Source organism: Rhinoderma darwinii, chromosome 8, assembly GCF_050947455.1.
Source record: "Rhinoderma darwinii isolate aRhiDar2 chromosome 8, aRhiDar2.hap1, whole genome shotgun sequence".
In the NCBI taxonomy this organism is placed as follows: domain Eukaryota; kingdom Metazoa; phylum Chordata; class Amphibia; order Anura; family Rhinodermatidae; genus Rhinoderma; species Rhinoderma darwinii.
In genome coordinates, this window is record NC_134694.1 from 81,734,778 (window position 1) to 81,757,558 (window position 22,781).

A 22,781-nucleotide genomic window follows, 5' to 3' on the forward strand; every position below is an offset into this window, starting at 1 on the left:
ATGCCATTACATGTCCGCTGTTAGGATTGAATATTTTCCGGTGTGCTACCGCCAGTTAGATCCCTTGTTCCTGCGACATGGAGATATGAGGCCTAGACACCTCAGTGGCAGAGAGGTCAGCAGATACATTCCAGGCTAATAAAACCAGAATCCAACAATCTTAGAGGCCATGTAGACTTTTGCATAGATTGTTAACATTTAATTGTTATGCTTTTTTAATTCTATTTTTTAATGAAGTTTTTGCAAATATATATATATATATATTTGTACGATACAGCTTGTATGTATGCTGTATACAGAGAAGCTGTAATGGTCTCTTAGCAGAATCCCTCAGTACACACACACACACACACACACACACACACACACAATAGGCTGAGAAAGAATGCTACAGCTTCCATGTATACAGGATACATAAAAGCTGTATCCTAAAAAGTAAAATCATTTAATAAAAAATAAAATAAATAAAAATAAAAAGGAGTTCGTAGCCTTTAATCATGGTATTTACTAGGACGGATTCTGAATAAAAATTTGATTGCACTAGCAGTGGGACAAGTCAGAGGACAACCATTTATATTTGTCCATCAGACAAACTCTTACGTATGAAAATTTTTCATCAGTGCTAAATACTTTTATAATTTATCATTCTGTGCACTGGGAGGTCAAATTAAATATCTTGAATTATAACAATCTGGAAACTTAGGCATTTTTTTTTTTTTTAGCATAATATAGTATGTATCCACAAACCGGAAGCAAAACTCCAGCTACCAAATTAATGGCATTTTATATATATATATAAAAATAAATTCCTGGCTGTTGCTTATGTGATAAAGCAAAGAACCCATATTCTCCACAGCCAGACACCGTTTACTTTGCTTCACCAGTCCTGTGTCGTACATACAGACATCAGCGGCTTGGCCAGTGATTGGCAGCAGAGGTCACATGTCAGTATGGCGCATCATCACTAAAGCATTAGGGTATGTTCACACGTAGTCAACAAAAACGTCTGAAAATCCAGAGCTGTTTTCAAGGGAAAACAGACCCTGCTTTTCAGACGTTTTTTTACCAACTCGCATTTTTCGCAGCGTTTTCACGCCGTTTTCGCGGCGTTTTTGGAGCTGTTTTCATTGGAGTCTATGAGAAAACAGCTCCAAAAACGTCCAAATAAGTGTCCTGCACTTCTTTTGCCGAGGCTGTATTTTTACGCGTCGTCGTTTGACAGCTGTCAAACGACGATGCGCAAATAACAGGTCGTCTGCACAGTACGTCGGCAAACCCATTCAAATGAATGGGCAGATGTTTGCCGACGTATTTTAGCCCTATTTTCAGACGTAAAACGAGGCATAATACGCCTCGTTTACGTCTGAAATTTGGCCGTGTGAACATACCCTTAGTAAGAAGTGACCTGCAGGGGACCAAAGAGAGCGGCAGCACCGGAGCATTTCATAGGAGTGTATGGGTTTAACTTGTTCTTCCATCACATAAGTAGCTGGGGGGAGGGAGGGGAGGGGGGAGTTATAACTAGAAAACACTGCACGTGCAATATAGAAACTGCAATAATTTAATAGTCCTCCCAAAACAATAAGCTAGCAGTACCTTCCATTACACCCACCATTTTATTAGAATAAAGTAAGCCCCCTCAGGAGTCTCATGTTCTGCTAGTTTACACATGTCACTGATCAATACCTGGCAGCTGGATTACAAAGTCAATATTTAGGGCTTCCTTGGCTGGCGGAGACGTTCTTCTTGTTTACCTCCAGCATAGAGCTAATTGTAGACCAGCGTTAAACATGAGACAAGAACTTTCTTTATTCACCGAGCTAGTCAATGAGCGTAGATTTCACGCTGGGTAAATTTGGCATTGTGCCTTGCAGTGGAGACAATTGCCAGTCTGGGTCAATGTAGGAGAACAAGGATCCACTTCAGGACAGACAGAACACTTAGCGTGTAGTTCAGGAGATTGAGGTCAACCTTCTCCTACACAACATACTCAGACGGAGAGATCAAGGACAGAACGCAAAACAACATTGACCACAAGAAACTAAAGCAGTTGTCCAGGATAAGAAAAATACGTGACTGCTTTCTCACACAAAAACCCACATCAGCTCAACCGCATTTACGTATTTTGGACCAAGCAGCCATGTTTTTCCAATCCCGAACAACTTCAATAAAAACTAGGCTATTTCACCATTAACCCCTAAATGCTGACAATCTGTAAACTAAAGTCCTAACTGCTGAAGCTCCATGCAGCCGGGGATGTCAAAGCGGATCTGTCATACTATGTTTTCTGGTTGAAGCGCTGCATTGTATGGGGACAGATCCGCGGCACTGTATTCATGAGGGGAGCGCTCTCCCTGCCCCTATAAGCAGTGATTGATGGCTGCTGTATATACAGCTAGATGGACAGCAGTCACTCACTGGTGTGGGGAGTGCTCCCCTCATGAAGACAGTGGTGCGAGTCCGCTGTATTCTTGGTTAGGCTTCGTTCACATCTGCGTTGGGACTCTGTTCATGGGTTACGTCTGACCTTTCAGTCAGGGGAACCCATGAACTGGATCCAAACTTAAACGTGTTCAGTCGTTTTGACGTAATGAAACCTATTTTTTCCGTTTGGATTTGATTCGGGGGCTCCCCTGGCCGAAAGCTCAGACGAAACCCATGAAAGTAGTCTCGAGGCAGATGTGAATGAAGCCTTAGCTGCTATTCGTGTAATGTCACAATCTTTTTATTGTGCTGTTTGGTCCAACAGTGCAGCAGACCCATCTCCATATTGTTCCGCACTTAAAAATGGGGCAGCATAGTATGACAGATACACGAATATATGTCCTCCCCTTTAATAGCATATTGAACTATATAGCGTGCCGCCAATAGAAATTGTGCAGAGAGCCTCCTTCAACCTCAAGGGAACACTTTTTTTTTTTTTTTTTTAACTACATGTCTAAAGTATCCCCCTTCAGTGGATCAAGTGCTTTGCTTCAGTTTAGAAATATCACATAACCAACTATAAGAGCATGACAATAGAATGAAGATGGCTTTAGTTTATTTTCGTTACAGTTTCAGGTCATTGTTCACATGAACAGCTGAAAAGTAAAATATAAATAAATAAAATCGGTGCATTTTGGTTCTTTAGTACATAAAAAATGTTTTTACATCACGTCCCTGACCTGCTTGTTCAGTCTGATATGTTGACGGGCAGATTGTTCATACAAAACTATATGACATACAATTGTTTAGATACATGGTGGACCATCCAAGGTCAGGATCACACACAGTTTTGATCTCCGTTTTTTTTTTTTCAGCCAAACACAAAATTGGACACAAAAGAAAGGAGATGCATCAGTCTTTTCTTTATACCTTTCTTTCCTTTTGGATCCACTTCTGGCTTTGGCACAAAAAAACCGGAGCCAAGAACTGCATCAAAACGACGTTTGTGATCCTGGCCTTAATCCAACGTGTTTGGCAAGTTTTAAAGTTGGTACCTTCGTTTCATAGTTCCAGAAGTATAATAGTATATATAATTGGCTAAAAAACTTTGGGCATGTTCAATAACCAAGAAAAAGATCAAGGTCTTTATTCCATGTAAGTAAACACACGCAGGAGACTTCGAACACCTTCAGACGTGGTACAAAACCCCACCCACACACATAGCAGAAAAAAAATTGGCCTGGATTTCAGGACATGCTGCATATTTCTAAATCCATTAATCACAGATTGTATAAAAGAACTGGTTATATAAACCATGTGACAAAAATAAATGTCACTGGAATAGGGTACCCACTAATACGAATATATTTTTATTGGATATGCTTTAAAATAAAACAAAAATTGAGAATTAAAATGCCCCTGAGGAAGCCGGAAGGGCGAAACCAAGGGTTGGGCAAGAGAGCTTGGCGTGCCGCATGCTAGAGATCATGTTTTAAAGTTTAACTTTTCCTGGAAGTATGGAATAAAAACGTGAAGTGAATTTAGTCCAAAGGGTGTTGCACCATTTGTTCCCTTATTCCCTCTTTGGAGATATAGTGTGGTGACAAACTGGGTTCATCTGCATCGAAGCACCCCTGTATCCGTGTGTGGAACTACAAGGTGAAGAAGACCTGAAAGAACACAAGTTGGACTGTTGAATGGTCTTCTCACGCACGGCCTGTGGGAATTTATACCCTCTGAAGATACTGTTTGAACGTTCTTCTACATGACCGTACGAGCGGTAAAAGAATGGTTATTTCTTTAGGTAGTCTGATAGCGTGCAAGTGGTAGTTATGTACAGACTGTTGTACTGGAGCCCCACTAGTCAGTCATTTGGTGGTGTTCCTATTTTCCCCCAGTCTCATAACCTCACTCACCCTAAATTCAGGGATACAACATGGAGGACATATGAATTCCTTCTATCCTATCCAATAGTATAATCTGAGCCATCTTGAAATCGCTCTCAAAAGAGCGTTGTACCTAAGCTAACTATTTATAGCAAGTCCCTGTTAATACATTAGGATTATTAGCCTCTCCAACATGTTTGACGGTGCCTAAACGATCATCAGGGAATTTAGGACTAGTAAGCACCAGGATGCAACAGCCAATCAGTGGAGGGGCTCATCTCAGATGACGTTCAACCACAACTCCCGCTAGTAGGCTCGTCAGTCACTAGCGTCTCCTCCCTCAGTACATTCTACCCTCTACTAAATGGCTTATGTAATACTAAAGGGCTCATTGCCTCGTGTTCTAGAGTTCGATATATGGAGTCCCATTAATCACCTCGTGTTCTAGGAAACCATCTAAATGCCCTTCCATATCTCAGGCATCAGTGTACTCATAGGGCAGTTCTCAAAACAGCAATTCCCATACATCATGGTGCGGATAAACCCACGATAAAAACATACCGTCATATACCTAGTATTCTAGAACCCAATATAAAAAAAAAAAAAAAACATATGTACATACTTTTACATTTCATCTGGATGCCCGAAGTCTCAGGTTCCAGACAGTGATGTGTATTTTAAGTACCCATGGATGTAGACCAGGAGTATATAGGAGCATAAATTATAGGTATATTTCTCAGATAAAGCATGTGAAGCCATATTGTTCATTTAAGCCAGGGGTCTCAAACTCGGCCGGGTAAGTGGGCCGCATATAGAAAAAAAATGGGAAGTTGACGGGCCGCATTACTTTCAAATTTGATACAATACAAAATTATTGTTAATCAATTAGTTATTTGAGCTACTATAACACTATATTACATTACTATAATAATAGCGCTAGGTTTAAAATTTGAGATATTTCTCCACGTGCTTATTTCAACAATCCAGCTTTCCAGTTTAAGTGTCCCTCTGTAGATAAGGCCACAGTGCCCTCTGTAGATAAGGCCACAGTGCCCTCTGTAGATAAGGCCACAGTGCCCTCTGTAGATAAGGCCACAGTGCCCTCTGTAGATAAGGCCACAGTGCCCTCTGTAGATAAGGCCACAGTGCCCTCTGTAGATAATGCAACACACCCCTAGATAATGCCAGTGTCCTCTTCAGATAGTGTCACACACCCACTTGTAGATGGCTGCCCCAGTGATGTCAGGGGCTTGCCCAGAGCTGGAGTCCCAGGCAGAGCGCTAGTAGGCTCTTCCTGGGACTCCAGCTGTGCTCCTGACATCACTGGGACTCATGCTCTGGGGAAGCCCCTGACATCATTGTCGATGTATGGACAGCGATGTCAGAGGCTTCCCCAGAGTCCCGGAGAAGAGCCGATAATAGCGCTCTGCCCGGGACTCCGCTCTGGGGAAGACCCTGACACACTGTCCATATATGGGCAGCGATGTCAGGGAATTCCACAGAGTCCCGGAGCAGAGCCGATACCAGCGCTCTGCTCGGGACTCCGGCTCTGGGGAAGCCCCAGACATCGCTGTTCATATGTGGACAGCGATGTCAGGGAATTCCAGAGTCTCGGAGCAGAGCTGATACTGGCGGCTCTGTGTCCCGCGGGCCGCGTGCTTGAGACCCCTGATTTAAGCCCATAGGGGAAAGTGTCTTCAACCTATGGATCCACATGCATTCCCTCTGTAGGAGGAGTTTGTGTCGCATCTCCACGCTTGTGTGTATTTTTTTCAATCCCCATAGAGGATATACTATTCGGGTCCCCTTTGTGGCACATGTTTACATTACGTGCTACAAGCGTATCTCTGTTATGCCTTAGATCTCAAAGTTTCTCATCTAATCTCCTCCTCTGTTCCTGTATAGTTTTTCCTACATAGGACAACTACATACCATCAGATATACAAGGCCTTAGGTTTTGCAATTGAAGAAATCACGTATCTTCTAGATTTTTTCCAGTTGCCAGGCTTGAAAAGGTTTTGCCTACACGCATATGTTTGCATGCTATACACCCTCCACATCTATAGTTGCCTAGAGTGTGAGTAGGTAGCCAAGTTTGAATGGTTTGTCGATCATATGTAAAATGGCTTTTTATCAAACGGTCCCTTAGGGATCTGCCTCTGTGATAGGTAATTTGTGGAGTAGTCTTCGATACTTTATTTAAATCAGGATCCTCAAGGAGGACGTTCCAATATTTGGAGATTATATCACGTAATTCAGTGTGTGCCTCAAAAAGGTACCAATAATCCAGAATGAACTCTCGCATATCTTTTGCGTGGATAAGGAGATCACTACTATGTCTACCAATCGCATCCTCAAAGGCTGAGTGTTTTATCAGATCCCCTCTTTCCATGAATCGCTCTTAAATCATTGGCTTCTGTCTTAAATGATTTAATAGATTAACAATTCCTTCTCATTTGAAGGTATTGACCTTTCGGGATCCCCCTTTTGAGTGCAACTGGATGATGCCTTTTCCATTTCAAGAGACTGTTGGTGAAGGTGGGATTTCTATATACTGAAGTATGAATTTAGTCTTTAGAACCTATTTCCACCAGCACACCAAGAAACGCCAGACGTGTTGCGTTACACTTATAGGTGAACCGTAAAATCAGTTCATTTACATTAAGATGCTATACAAAATTTGCCAAATTCTGATTCAGATCACTGCCATAGTATCAAAATATAATCAATGAATCTATACCAAGAAGAGATCCTGGAGCACCACTCATGGTTTCCATCCGCAAATACAATATTATTCTACCACCAGCCCAGGAGGAGATTTGCGTATAACGGGGCACAAGGACTCCCCATAGGCGTACACCTGAGCTGGTGGAAGAATTGACCGTCAAATAATTTTTTTCGTTTTTATATTAGTATATTTCTAAATCCACAACAAATTTTGCGACACCTGAACCCTTAGGCTGGGTTCACACGAGCACATTAACGTCCGTAATGGACGGACGTATTTCGGCCGCAAGTCCCGGACCGAACTCAGTGCAGGGAGCCGGGCTCCTAGCATCATAGTTATGTACGACGCTAGGAGTCCCTGCCTCTCCGTGGAACTACTGTCCCGTACTGAAAACATGATTACAGTACGGGACAGTTGTCCTGCAGAGAGGCAGTGACTCCTAGCATCGTACATAGCTATGATGCTAGGAGCCCGGCTCCCTGCACTGAGTTCGGTCCGGGACTTGCGGCCGAAATACGTCCGTCCATTACGGACGTTAATGTGCTCGTGTGAACCCAGCCTTAGAGGCATGCTCAATCCCAGTTCACATCTATTCAGAAACACACGGATGTGAAACAGGCACCTTTCACCCCACTGAAGAAGCCAGGATATAAAAAAAGGACGAACGCCCTCATTTTCAGGTGACTTGTCCCTTCCCTATTTCATACTGGAGGGGAAGTGACCGACCCCATTATCTTTAACATGTAGATCAGGACATCCATGAAATATAAATAACTACATTACACCAGCTGAAGCTTATCAAGATTCTCCACCAGTAAAAACCTTCACAATGTACCAGCCCAAAGAAAAAACAAAACATTAGCGCAAGAATGAAGCCATACAATCATTACGTCAGCCAGACCTGCCTTTCCTTGTTGATAATAGTCAGAAAACGGAGGTGGAGTAACATCTACACATTATGAAATTCAGATTTCAAAAGGCAAGAATAGACCTGTGCGGAGAGATACTTCCTGTCCATTTATCATATAGATTTTAATTCTAGATAAAATATGCACTTACCTGGTCTGATAGTGTTAGTGGAGAGGAGTAACCAACTCTACATCCATAGCTAAGGCATGATATCTCTGCAGTCATCTCTAGTACATGTGCTAAAGGCAAGTATCCAATATAGGTGTCTTTGGCTCTGCAAAATCAAAAAATGCATGCCATCAGAATAATAAGCAGATTTGAGTCATTTGTGTCATCCGAGTTTACATAACCAAAAAAAAAACCAAAAAAAAAAAAACTGCAAATAAACCTGCTACAACTTAACAGCTATTACTTAGTTTGACCACCCGTAACTTTAATTGTAAGATGATACGCTGCGTAAGCTCTATTCTTTTTTTTTTTAGTATTTTTAAATGATATTTTCTACCATTTTCGACATGTTTAAATGACTTACCAGAAAATAAAAGTATACATACACGTTACCATATAACCACAAATTATGCATCAATCCATGAAAACGTACCCAAGTCCAGGTATCCGTTCACACTGTCCAGCCATGCCAGCTATTAAATTGCTGTGAATCATCATAACACCTTTGGGCTTGCCAGTTGAACCGCTGGTATACATCACAACCGCTAGGTCTTTGGGTACAGGTCGGCTGGGAGGGTTGTTCACTATAAAGTAAAATAGCATAGTTTAACAAACGTTTTTGTGCTTTTAAACTGCAAATGAGAGTTGACCCAGAAAACTGCAAAAATGATCACCCACCATATGTGAAATTAATTTCCTCAAATGGATGTTATGTTATGTTTTACATGTCACTTGCTGGTACAGAATGAAAACAGACCATAAAAAGTAATAACATGTCACATTACCATTGCATCCCATCCCCCAGCAGGTTCACTGCACCTATATTTTCCATGGCAGGTACACGTGCCTGAAGAATCCAGCAATGTTCTGCCTTCTATTACCGGATTAATCGTAGGTACAATACTCAATAGTAAAGGAGGCGTGAGGTTACTTAATCCCACCACACCCAACACGAATGGAGGACAGATAAGGCAAAGAGTGGGTTGTGATTTGCATATTGTACAAGTACAGATTTTTCTATATATTGCATTGCTCAACAGAAAAGACAGATGCTCTTATACGCAATATATCTCATAGGGATTCTCCAGGTTCCTGTACATAAAATGCATTCAAATAAGCGCAGGAAGCGCTCACAGTGTCTAATATAGTTCTTGTATCTATCTGGTTCCTGAGTGCAGATATGGTGACAGCCACCTAATGGAGCAGTTTGCATATGAGCATTCTAGATGGAAACAAAGCTCTGCATCCATGTACAGTCAGAGGACACTTTAGAAGCGGAGCGCACCTCCTGTGAGCTTGTCAGTATGCAGTTAAACCTGTTTGAGCCATCGATGGAAAATTGCAGTGAAGATGGTCTTTTAGGGGAGTAGTTTACCGCGAGGCCACACTTACAGTTCTCAGGCTTGGCACCCAACTCCTCTACCTCTTCTATGTAATGTACGTCTAGATTTGCAGGATATTCAGATTTGTTGATGTTCTTCTTTCCAATATAGATAATGTGCTTAATGTTGCTGACTTGTGACAACACACACTGTGAATACAAAATGAAATATAATCCAAAGTATACAAACTGTACAGAGGTATAGTGACTGGTTCATATAATACATGTAGACGTTCCGTAACACGCACCTTCAGCTTGGTTTCTAGTAGCTCAGAACTGGTGACGAGGTGTGTAGCCCCAGACTCATTCAGACCATAGACAACGGCTTCCTCTCCAAGTGTAGCGTACAAAGTCACCACTAAATAAAGTGAGCATTATTTACACCTTATTGTAGATTTATGTACAGCTAATGTGACCAGAACAGAAGCAATTCACATTTAAAAAGGGGAAAAATTAATAAAAAAAAAAAAAAAATCACCCAAAAAACAAAGAAACCTGAACTGGAGATAAACTGGTCCACACTGTTTGCAAGATTTCTACTAAACTTTTTGCCAGTCTGTTTGAGGAACATGCAGAAAATCCTGCAGAATACAGGTGTTCGTTTCCTCATGATCCCTTCCCATATTCAACTGACAGAGCTGTAGGGGCGTGGCTTGGCCAGGGGGTGGAGTTTATAGTGACTGGTTGGAAATGGGTGATCTCCTGACACATAGAAATTTTTTTATACACATGTAATCTCTACATTTAGTCTTAGTTTAAAGTCCAGTTATACGGCAGTAAAAAGTCCACAGTGCACTATGCTCTTGACTATTTCTCTATGTAGTCAAACTTAGGGCGGTTCAAATTTTTCTCCAAGTCAAGAAATTAATTCTACTTCGATCATGGGCACAGCAGGAAAAAAAAAAAAGTGAACATTTCATGGATCACACACGGACAATACTGCCTGATAGGACCTAGAATCAGGGCCGGCCTCAGGGGTGTGCGAACTGTGCGAGTGCACAGGGCGCTGCAGCCTCCCGCATATAGGGGCAGCCACTGGGCAGGCCGTTTTAGCTCTATATCCTCTTGTCATTACACACAGAGTAAGCAGAGGCAGCAAGAGGAGAGACTGAAGCTCTGCCCAACAAAGCAATAAACACAGAGTGAGCGCGCACACACACACACACACACACACACACGTCTAAATAGGTCTATGTATGTACAGAATATATGTTCCAGTATGGATGTGTCCTCCATACGTGTGGTAAATTTTGTGTTTGTGGAGGGCAGCAATAGAGTCCCGCACAAGGCACCATCGAACCGAAGGCCGGCCCTGCCTAGAAAACACGGACAACACTGCCTAATAGGACCTAGAACACGGCTATTGGAAGTTTAAAAACAATATTGTTTCCATATTGTATAAAGTTGCAGGCATATATACTACTTAGACTTTCTACGTTTATCCATCTAGAGATTTTGCTCAGTAAGTGTAGCAATCCGTGGAGCTTTTCTGTTTGGCAGGAAACTCTTACCAGCTTGAAGAACTTTTGTTTAACAGTCTTACATGACAAATCGTGGAAAAGTTATGAAATTCTTAAACTATGTCTGTTCAGAAGTGGAAAGTCAACTTTATTTAAAAAGGAATTTCTCACCATAGTAACTGAAGGAATATCGCTAGGATATGCCATCACTTTTTTATCAGGAGGGGGTCCGAACGCCACCTGACTGAAGAGCCCTTAGCAGAATTTTAGCGCTGCATTGGCTTCATTATTTTTTCCATACACAGCAGCACTCCGACCCCAGACTGTAGGGAACGTCAAAAAAAACAAAAAGAAGCCCCTTTCACATGAATAGAGCTCCGTTGCAGTTACCTACAGGTGGATGAGAGTGCCATTGCGCATGCAAAAAGCTGATGGATCTAAGCACAGTCGATCACAGAAAAGGCAGAGGGTCCCAGCGGTCAGACCCCCAATAAGAATGTTAATTTATTTTAGCGCCGTAGCTTTCTAGGATGGGAATACCCACTATAAAGAAAGCATTTTAGGTCAATACTGAGCATGTATAGATTAAAAAGCAATTGAAAAGGGACAGCGTCATTTCAAATTTCGGAAAAGTTAGGAAGTGGTTTAAATTAGAGGGGAAAGAAAAAAAAAAAGGTTATGTTGTCAACCACAGACTACAAAGCCACCTCACAGAAAGGAGCTTACAAAGATAGTGGACAATGTATTTTAACATGTTTGAAGTATTTCATAGAAATTTTATGAAGCTGTAACAACGTTAAAAACGTGATTACATCAAACCTATATTGCTTAAACTGGCGCTGTCGTTTCAACAAACTTTGCATAAATCAATAGTATAAGCAAATATAAGAAACTTTGTAATAGATCTTATTATAGAAAAATGCCTCCCCTCCCTCCTAACTGTCCACTCACTCTGAATTTACTGCTAAATCAGTCTCCTTAAAGAGACTGTCACTAGTTTATAACTGCCCTATCTTCTACCTAATCTAATAGGCGCTTTAATGTAGATAAGTAACTTATCTTTTCATTCTTCCGACACTCCGGTAAAATTACTGTAGGAGTAAGCGACAGCACAGCATGATCTCAAGAGATCACGCTGTCACTCCCACAGTAACTTTACCGGGTTGTCGAGAGAATGAAAAGACATCGCCTCCAGCCAGGAGGTGATGTCTTTTCATTCTCCTGACGCTACGGCAAAGTTACTGTGGGAGTAAGCGACAGCACAGCGTGAGTACAGCTGAACATCAATGGAGAAGTGTATGACGCAGATTGGTCAGCGTCATACACTTTAGTACGCCCACTTGGTGAATTACTTATCTACATTAAAGCGCCTATTAGATTAGGTAGAAGATAGGGCAGTTATAAACTGGTGACAGAGCCTCTAAGACAAAACGGACTATCAGCTTACTGTGGGATCAGTTTACGTCTACCCATTGAAGTCTATGGAGGACAGAGCAGAAGCAGAATGAAAGAGGCTGCAGGTTCTAGTAGGGGTTTTTTCTTAGCCCAGCGCTGGATTCACAGCTACATTGATGGCAGTATTGCTGTATATAATGTCCTCGATACCTGTTGCTGCGTCTGAGAGTGTGCTACAGACCGATAGAAGAGCAGGATGTTCTCTGCTCTATCTGTGCTGTGTATGGCAGACATGATAGCAGTGAGACTACACTCACTACCTCAGGGAAAATGGACAATTAGAGAGATCCTGCAAAAGGGGAAACTTCTAAAGAAAATGCAGACAAGTCATAAGGGCCAGAAAACAAACACCAACACACCCCACCCCACACACCACCCACCACCCACTTTTAAGAACGGCAGTTATAGAGGACCTATCAGCTCTCCTGACAGGTCGGCTTTTAGTAAATTATTGTTTTCCCTGCATAACAACGCTAGAGCATCTTTTCTCAGAACTCTGCATTGTGATGTTCTGGCAATGTGACATTTTTTCCAAGTGGCCATTACCAGGGAGTATCCATGATTGACATTGGCAGTGTGTAATGACATTTATTTATACATTTCCTGGAGGAATTTTTAGTTTTTTTGGGGAATACATTTACTATAACAGACATGCTCATTTGACAGGTCCTCTAACTATATCCTACTAAAACATTTATGACGATTGTGACAGTGTCTTTGGCTGCCCACACACAAGATTGAGGACCGCAGTTACCATCAATTTCAGCTAGATCTGCCGACAATGTTAGATTAAAGGGACTGCAGATCCTTGCAATTGTCCATTTTTAGGGTAATAGTTGTCAGGTATCAGTGTAGTTAGTTTTAACCAAGCTATCAAACAAAGATTGATTTTTAACTGGGACCCCAATCCTTTGCCACATAAATGGTGTTCTATGGCTTTATCTAGAGATTTCCCCATTTCAGATACTATCAACAGTTCCACTGAACTAACTGCTTTCATCAGGAGATACTTTGAGGACAAAAGACTCTTCACACACTTGTGTTATATCTTTTCAGTCCAGTTTCCATTGTTTTGTTGACAGATTACTCATATCCATCATGGATCCAGACAGGAGCCATGATGCCAGTGTGAACATAGACTTATTAGTTTAATTAATGGGCCAGAATACATATACAGGATTTTTTTACTTGCAAAAGGAAGAATACTGATGCATCTGCTTTTTGTGTCCACTCTGTAGTTTTTGCCAAACGCAAAACTGACCCAAAAACTGCATCAAAACGATGTGTGATCCTGGCCTAGTGATTGTTGCTAATATAAGAACACTTGCATTATTCTTCAAGGACGATTTAACAGCGGATGGCTCCCTTATTTAGTGACTACTATATCCTCCACACCCTGTTCACCTATGGTTGGATTTCCGCTGTATACAGTAGTGCAACTCTAGTGAAGTGCTCATGCCCCGTTATAGCTGTAAAAGTAAAAGTAATATTTTTACCTACGTAGCGCACATTACTTACAAGGAAAGTTGTACTTGAAGCATGCCTGTGCAGTGATCATCCACTCCACCCTGGTCTCGCAGAAAATGGCGACTGTGCTCTTCGGTTTCAGGTCCAATGCAGCTAGTCCACTTCCAAGATGGTGGACTTTTGTGTTAACTTCCTCATAACTCAACCACTTATATTCTCCTAAAATTAACTGACAAGGAATGAAGTTATAACCTTTGTACACAGGATAGTACTTCGCTGGAGCAGCAGTAATACTAAATATGTATATACAGAAATCTCTCCATACTTACATAAATATATTTAAAAGCTGAGCTACATGTGGATTTCCTCAGCATGCCCTAACATCCGTGCATATTTTTTTAACACTATGGGTGAATGCATTTCTAAAAGCCCATATATGCTGTAAATCGGAAACATACTCCATCTGAACATGTCCTTAAACTAGATTTTAAAAATACCCAATGATGGAAAAAAATGTTGTAAATCTTTTTTTTTTCGAACGGATCTGAAAAATCTTTAGCTGTTCCTAGACAAGCGTGTACTGATTGGTCAATTGGAGACGTTTGAAGAAAGCCAAAATATAATCTCAAAACCTTTGTATATCGTGAATGGCAAACTCAATTGACTCATCTCTATCCCCAGGAACAGAACGCAGCAACTGACATGCAAAAGAAGCACATAAGGAAGGACCCTTACCTTCTTAAAAACTTTGCCATTCGGTTGCTGCTCATTTTCCTCGCTCAGGACCTCCCTTGTACCGAGACAATCTTTCTTGCCAAACTTTTCCACTGCATGTTGAAACTGTTTGTCCAATGTGTCTACTCCAGGAATGTCTATGGCGGCCAGTGAATCAAAGTGACTAATGGCCCGGTAGGGGCTTCCGATTTGCTCAGATACCGGCTTTGCTTTTATCCTTTTTGCCATAGCCTTTCTCTTCTTAGCATTGGTGAGAAAATACCATGGTAAAAACGTGAGTGTGCTGTACACAAACATTAAAAGGTAGACAGGCAGCAAAACAAGAGTGCACACTTCTGCTTTAAACTTCATGATGCTGGTATTAATATATGGGCTCTGTGCTCGCCTCCACTCAATATTCTTTGGGTTCTTAAGGCAAATTTATAAGCAGCGGCGGTAGTCGTTTACCCAAGGCAGCAGTGCAAGAACACAAGCATTACTTATCACTTTGCGGCCAAACTACTGTTTGTTAGTCTTTGGAAGCCAAGACTTGTGAGATCTGTACAGCCAGCCAGAAAGCAGAAAAGAAGAGAGGGGATACGTTAGTAAAACTGTAAGTGAAACCTCGGTGCCGATTAAAAATGAAAGACAACGTGAGGGATGCCAACATAACCAGGCTGTCAGTCAATGGAAGCTAGCCGAAGCAGTCACCTTCCTCTGGTCCAAATCTCTGAATACATTTACACTTGCTCAGTCTCATAGCTCATTTAGATTCTTTATGTGGAGGAGGCAAAAGTACGTAACCAGGAATTTATGACGGGGATAATTCTTAGCATAAAGGTTAATAAGAAAGTTAAATATTTATTCCTATTGCAAAACATGTGGGGAGTTTGGAAAAAGTGCTTAACCCATCCAGTGCTACGTTCTCATTACTCATCTGTCCACAGTGGAATTTAGTCATTTTCTGTTGAATTCTACAACAGATTGCCAATTTTCTTTTCACAAATTTCAAAAGTATTTCTTCATGTGTTTTATGCATTTGCGGTTCTTTCTCCAAAGAAAAAAAAAAAAAAAAGGGTCTAACGTCTTTATCTAGGTCTTGGATTTTTCATACAGATCATATCAGCTGCATGATAACGGAGCTGTAAACCATATGCATGCTCCTTCCATCAGAGAAAGGAGTTAATGGATGTTCTGGCATGTGCACTAATCCTAAACAGGACAGCAGATGTATTTCCACCCTGCAACATGTAAACAAGTTCTGCCTCTTTGTAGAGGCTTCCTCGCTATTCATTTGCACATCTGTAAGCATCGCCACAGAGTCCAAACCACAGAGAGTAAATCCTAATTTATTAGGAAAATAAAAATAAAAATTTGCTTGCAGCCCCAGGTTCTACTTAAACCAAACATGTCTTGTATCGGACAAGGGGGAGAGTTCAAAACGAAAAATGTCTAAATTGCCAATACTTTAGAGGATCTGTCACTAGTTTAGTAATGATCTCCAGCTAATCTAATAGACGCTGTCACACTGATAATGCTAGTGAAAACTGTCCCCCAAAACTTATTTAAAAAAAGTTCTGAGCTTTATCTAAATATGTAAATGAGCCTTTATTAGACAAGGGGGAGCCAACACCAGCGATTCTCCTGAGGTGGAGCCTCCACACAGCCTCTGACGCTGTCCTATCAGCATGAAGCTGCTTCACACACAGTGTGAGGGACTGAGGCTGGAGGGAAGGGGGGATCACTTCAAAAAGCCATATCTCCAGCTGTGGACCACATGTGTGTCATATGAAAGAAGAGATTCTAATCTTTCATATGACACCAGGATCGCAGTTCTAGCTGCGACACAACCGGAGAGATCGCCGGTTATAAACAGTCGGGAATGGAAGCTGTGTACTATAAGGAGCAGGCTGTGTTGCTGAACAGGGAAGGGTGAGAAGCTGTATGCTGATTGGACGGCATCATACAGAAAACATTACACTGCCCAAAATAAAATTAAAAAAAAAGTCACCTCCTATTTGGCCATTAGAGCCACATTAGCATATTTTAGAAAGATGCTCAATAGTCTTGAAATGGTTAACTTAGGCCTCATGCGCACAATATGGAATCATTGTGGGCCCCTTAGTTCGAGGGGAGGTTATTTATACTGTTGTACACGTGAGAAGTTACTTGCCGTCAACGTTTGTGGTCCATGTGATATGGATACCAAATACTCATGTGCAGGCCTTACAATACAACCTTTCTGAAAACACATCCGCGTAAACCCCTGTAGATCATAGCAGAACTAGACAAGTCGAGTTACATAACAGACATGTCTGAACCACACCAAGCGTTTCCTAAAAAAACTATGAAAACAAGTGAGGTTTCAACATGGAGGTTTGGGTTGGGATATACAGCACTGAATACCGGACTTCATCTCTATATATGGAGTAGGCTGGATGATCACAATTAGGTCGGCTGTAAAGTTTTATAAAGGAAATGACTGACTGCTGTTTATCTGATCTCCGGATCAGTGACCGGTAGCGGTAGACCGAGAACAGTAACGTGCCATCTACAATAGCTACCGAGCTGATCATACGTTATCTCCAATGTGGAGAATTGTACTACTTTCCAGGAATATTCATTAGGAAATTGACAGCATCCACCATGTTCCGGTCAGATACTGCCGGACTGCCACAGAAACCGCTCATCTCCCGAGCACTTTGCTTTAAAACATGACTATTAATTCACAGAGATGCTTCATAAAAAGGGGTATATACTCAGTCCTGGTTATGTTTGCTATATACTCAGTCCTGGTTATGTTTGCTATCCCATTACAGAAATAAAAGCATTTCTATGAACACATAAAACGAACAAAACACAGCTCCCCCCACACGCACCTGTGTGATATGTCCTGTGTACACAATACAGTAAAGTGCCAGCGAAGGATAGACATTGGATTAGTGTAAGCTTATGCCACGGCCACACATCACCCCGTTTTTTTTTGTGCCAAAACCAGGAAAGGACGCAGCAAGTGAGAGGGGTGTAAAGGAAAGGCTTTGGCAAACCAAAAAATAAAATAGAATTGTGGAGTGAGGAAGAACACAATTTACCAGGGGTGCAAATATGTCACACTTCATAATGGCCACAAATTTTATATTTAAGAAATTGAAGTCGATTTATTAACAGTTGTCAGAGGCAGTACTACTTGGTATCACGAGATAAATGCTGGTGTAAAAGCATGTAGACATTATGTTTAGCCTCCAAAATAGATTTTACAGTGTTTGCTTTTATTGACCAGTGGGCAGGTGCTTGGCATGGTATCAAGAGTGGAGAAGGCAGGCCAAGTGCTCAAGAGTGTCTCATCCACAGCGAAATAAACCTCCAGTGATGCCAATTTAACCAAACAAGTTTTTACCTTAAAGGGGTTGTCCGAGATTTAATGACTGTTAATGCATGTAAATTTATAAATGTAAATACATTTGTAATATACTTATGTTTTCCAAAGTGGCCCTGTTTCCAGATACTGCCGTAGGGAACTTGACAGGTGACGTCACTCTCTGCTCTGGCTCTGCTGATCTTGAATTCTTTGCCGGGTATAAGACACGTCACTTGTGACGTGGTGTATATCGGCTTGTTCTGTTTTAACGCGCATGCGCGGCCCCTGCTGTTATCTCGAGAATAGCAGGGACCGCAAGAACAGCAGTGACAGCGCATGCGCGCTACAGGCTGTGAAGCAGAACAAGCCAATATACACAACGTGACAAGTGACGTGTCGTATACCCGGCAAAGTCTTCAAGAACAAAGCGGCCAGAGCCAGTGCAGAGAGTGACGTCACCCGTCAAGTTCCCCACGGCAGGATCTGGAAACGGGGTCACTTTGGAAAACGTAAGTATATTACAAATGTATTTACATTTATAAATTGCAAGCATCAACACAAAGTCATTAAATCTAGGACAACCCCATTAAGGCTCAATGCACACGATGCGTATTACGTGCGGTTTTGCAGCACGGATTTGCGTGCAGTATTTTTCGGAACGGAAATTGACCGGTGGTATGTGTTTAGGACTCGCAGCCTGTCAATTTATCTTGCGTTTCCGCTTGAGAATTGTATCTGCCTAGTGTGGTGGAAAATTCACACCAAAACCCGCAGTTTTTACTTGCAAATTTTCTGCGTATTGCTGCTGTTTTGGTGCCCATTTTCCGCACTAAAAACTGCAACGTGCGCATGCAGCCTTAAGGGCTCATTCAGACGAGCGTGTAACTCGTCCGTGTGACGGCCGTTAAAACAACAGCCATCCACGGGGAGCGTGAAGGATCAGTGTAAAAATAGGACATTTCCTATTTAATTGCGTTTTCACGCATCCCTCCATAGACTCTAGTCTATGAGGGATCCGTGATCACATGTCTCGCACGTGTGCACCTCGGACACGAAAAACTTCAGTTTCACGTCCGAGGTTGCACACGCTCGTCTGAATGTAGCCCAAGAGTGTATTCACACAGTGCGGTTTTAGCACGCAGCCAAAAAACGCACTGCAAACCGCATGCGTTTTTACTACGGTTTCTGTGTTCAATGCAAAACCGCAGCACATAAAAACTGCATTGTGTGAATACTCTTACACACATTCGCTCGTTATAGGACAGTCGTAAAAACAAGCAAACCTCGCTTTGTCTTTTGGAACTACAAAGCATGTGCATCAAGAATAGAATGGGTTAAAAGGATTATGTCCGCTATGATCAAACATGCAAAGGAAAGAGCAAAGTATTACGTTTACTTACAGAACTGTCCGCACTGGATAATCTTCTTACTTTTTTGGAATCTGCATTAAAAAAACAAAAAACAAAAACAGATTAGACTTTTATACGGACTTCAGAAAGCTTTGGTTGAAAATTAAACTATTCGAGGATCACAAGGTATGATTAATAGAGAAATATTTAGGCCTCATGCACACTTCGACAGCCGTTGTACGGACGTTAATGACGGTCCCGTCACACACGGGCTGCACACGGATGGCTTCCGTGTGCAGTCCGTTGTTTCACGGACCAAATTCAATGCAAAAGCCGAGACTGTTCTGTCAAAAACGGGCAGGAGTAGGACCTGCATTACTTTTGACGTCCCGGCCGCACGGTTCTGTTAAAACAACGTTCGTGTGCATGGCCCGATTGAAATGAAGCAGGCATGGGGCCTTACCCTGTCCGGTAAGTCAGGCCTAACAAAACTCTGCAAACACTTTGCTTTTAAAAAGTCAACAGCTCTATCGGTTGACGTTAACCCCTTGGGTGTAGGACATGTAATCCATGCACAACAGGCTCTCATGACTTGCAATCCGAGTTTGCTCCCCCAATAATAAAGTCTCAATAAAACCTCTATGAGAATAATTTACTCTCCAAGGCCCCCTCCCCCACAAATACAGCAAAAAAAGACGTAGTTACAGTGACAATATTGCGACAGGTGTCACTACACTAGTTATTATAGTCAACATGGTGCACACATACAGCATGCTTAACCTGTTGTACAGGCTTCTGCCCTTTATATGTCAGTCAGTCAATATGGTTGTAGGTGGAATCCGTGTGAAAACAAAACACCAAGCTAGGGAAACACCTAGACTTAATTTGCTCCTTACAAAAAAAAAAAGCTTCTGAAACTGATGCCCATCGGAATGCATGGAGTAGCTTGAAAATCTTTTCAAAATCTATTCAGTCAAGCAAGTTGCTGGCGATTTTTTCTTTTTTTTGCTGGCTACATGAGGGATTTTAGTAAAGGCCCTTTTACGCCGGCCGATAAGCGGCCAGTGCAGCCGAGCGCCGATTGAGACATTGTTTATCTGCACTCGTTTGCTCCCGTCACAGAGCGCTATGGAGCGGTTGTTACTCCGATCGCTCGTCCCCATACATCATCATCATCATGTCGGCAGTGCGTCTCCCTGTTTACACACGGAGATGTGCTGCCAACGATAATCCTATACTTTTTTAAAACGATAAGACCAGCAGATGATCGAGCGTTTACACAGGGTAATTATCGTCAACGAGCGTTATATGAACGCTCATCTGCACAATAATCTGCCAGTGTAAAACCCCCTTAAGTGACTACTTTATTCCTCTATAGATAGAGATGGCCATTACATGTATCTCTCTTGAAAATCAGTTCAGAGTTTTTTGGCACAGCTTTTTGACATGGAAACCGCGCCAGAATAAGTCCGAAATCGCCTCACATTGATTTAAAATGAAAAGGGGAAGGCATATTTGTCCCGCAAGCAGAAAAAAATTACTTGCGGAAAAAAATAATTTTTCGCCTGTGGCGCTCAATGGCTGCGGCCGAAAGCACCGCAAAAAAACGCGGCAAAAAAAGTGCAGGCATGGTAAAATCTGCCTCAAAATTCCTGAAGGGATTTTGAGGTCGATTTTTCTGTCTGCAAAAAAACGGTGTGAACATACCCTAACAATTCTGTAGAGCAATCCAAACCTTAATGAAAAATAAAATCTGTGTGCAGCCCCAGCATTTTATTTGACCTCCCCAATAGGTTTGTTTAGAGGTGATTTTCATGCTATAAGCACCTTGTCTTCTATTGGCAGAAGTTAGGCAAAAACATTTCACTGCATAGGAGATTTCTCCAAGAGGAAGATCAACCCGAAATTTCCAGCTGGTGCCAACACCTGCAGGACGAGTGCTCGTAGACATCAGTTTGTAGGTGCCCCCAGGCCATATGTACATGGTCCTACTCTGGATACGTTTATGCTATTATGTGTGTGAAGGTTCTTCATGTACCTACGATAATCACGCGATCAAAACCAAAGAGGGGATGGGGACATTTGGTCTGCACATGACGAAGGCCAAAGTAGTGATAAGTGAAACGCATCTGATAAGAACCAAGGATCAGTTCAATGTAAGGCAAACAGCCGTGATGACAAATGTGAGCCAAGAGGTCAAGTGTCCCCAGAGCAGAGTCATTCTGCACCCGGCTTTGAATAGACAAATTTTTAAACGATTAACCTTGGACACATGGACTACAGCCAAATCCGACAGACCAAACTGTGCAAAGAAAATGACATTTAATTTCCTTTATACAAGGATAAAGCTATGAATGTGGAATTTAAAGGAACACTCCAGGAAAAACAGAATACAGAGGGGACGTGTATGACACAGGTTCACAGAACACCAAAGAGAATGCCCGTGTCCTGCCATTGCCTAAAAATAACCGCGTAGTAGCTTTGCCCAAAGTTTTCCTTTAAAAAAAAAAAAAAAACGCGAGGGATTCTATATAATAGATCAACTGGATAGTTAATATTGTTCACATTGCGAATCCTCTGTATGCTGTAAAACTTCTGACAACCAAACTGAACTAAAATCCTTATTTTAAAGGCTCCGTTCACACAGAGTTGATACGTCTTTGGACGCGGAAACCGCGTTGTAAAACGCGAAAAAAAACGGCCTAAAATGCCTCCCATTGATTTCAATGAGGCGGAGGCATTCTTGACCCGCGAGTGAAAAAACAGTCACGCAGGAAAAATAAGCGACATGCCTCATCTTCTGGCGTTTAGGTCTCTGACCTCTCATTGACATCAATGGAAGGCAGAGAAAGCGTATTTCGCAGCGTTTTTGCCCATTGGTGCTCAATGGCTGCGGGCGAAAAATGCGGCAAATGGCGTGCAGGCAGAGGAAAATCTGCCTCCAAATTCCGTTTGGAATTTGGAGGCAGAATTTAATTTTCTGCCTGCAAAAAAAAAAAACAGTGTGAACAGAACGGCTCCAGACAGGACTTACTTATACAATTCTCACATCTATTCTGAACATTTCATTCACATACACCTGTCAAAGCAAAATGCATGTATGTGAACAGAAGGTCGTAAAAGAAGTGAAACGTTGCATTTTACAATGTCAACATGTGTCATTTCACACCTCTATAATGAATAGCGGCCCTCGGCGGTTAGACAGACAAGTTTTCAGTCTAGGCGCCTGTACTTTTTTCAGATGCGCCCAGACAAAAAAGTCAAGTTTAAAAAATAAAAAAGGGAAGAAATGGATATCTATATACTTTATTGCACTGTCTGCACCATTTTTTTTATTTTTAAGCTAAGGACCTGTTCGCACTACATTTGATATATGCATCGAGAGAAGCCCCCGGGTATATGCCTAATGTATTCATGTATCCAATGGAGGCCAAAAGGTAGTCTGTATACCTTTATTTATTTTATAGCTAGAATAGCATAGT

The 22,781-nt window shown here is 41.8% G+C and overlaps 1 protein-coding gene across 5 annotated transcripts in view; it reads right to left on the reverse strand.

Annotated features, from left to right (window-relative positions):
- The window catches only part of ACSL4 (acyl-CoA synthetase long chain family member 4), a 68,567-nt gene that overhangs the window by 14,939 nt on the left and 30,847 nt on the right, over positions 1-22,781 (reverse strand). For 3 of the 5 annotated variants that reach the window (XM_075835813.1, XM_075835814.1, XM_075835815.1), the window contains exons 2-8: positions 19,351-19,391; positions 14,614-14,853; positions 13,930-14,107; positions 9,745-9,854; positions 9,508-9,646; positions 8,549-8,699; positions 8,098-8,221 (exon numbers count right to left, since the gene is read on the reverse strand). In XM_075835813.1, the coding sequence (XP_075691928.1) occupies positions 8,098-8,221; positions 8,549-8,699; positions 9,508-9,646; positions 9,745-9,854; positions 13,930-14,107; positions 14,614-14,841 (930 nt within the window). In that variant the 5' untranslated portion in view covers positions 14,842-14,853; positions 19,351-19,391. Of the gene's footprint in view, positions 1-8,097; positions 8,222-8,548; positions 8,700-9,507; positions 9,647-9,744; positions 9,855-13,929; positions 14,108-14,613; positions 15,152-19,350; positions 19,392-22,781 lie in introns of all 5 variants that reach the window. The other 2 variants (XM_075835811.1, XM_075835812.1) reach the window with 1 other exon arrangement.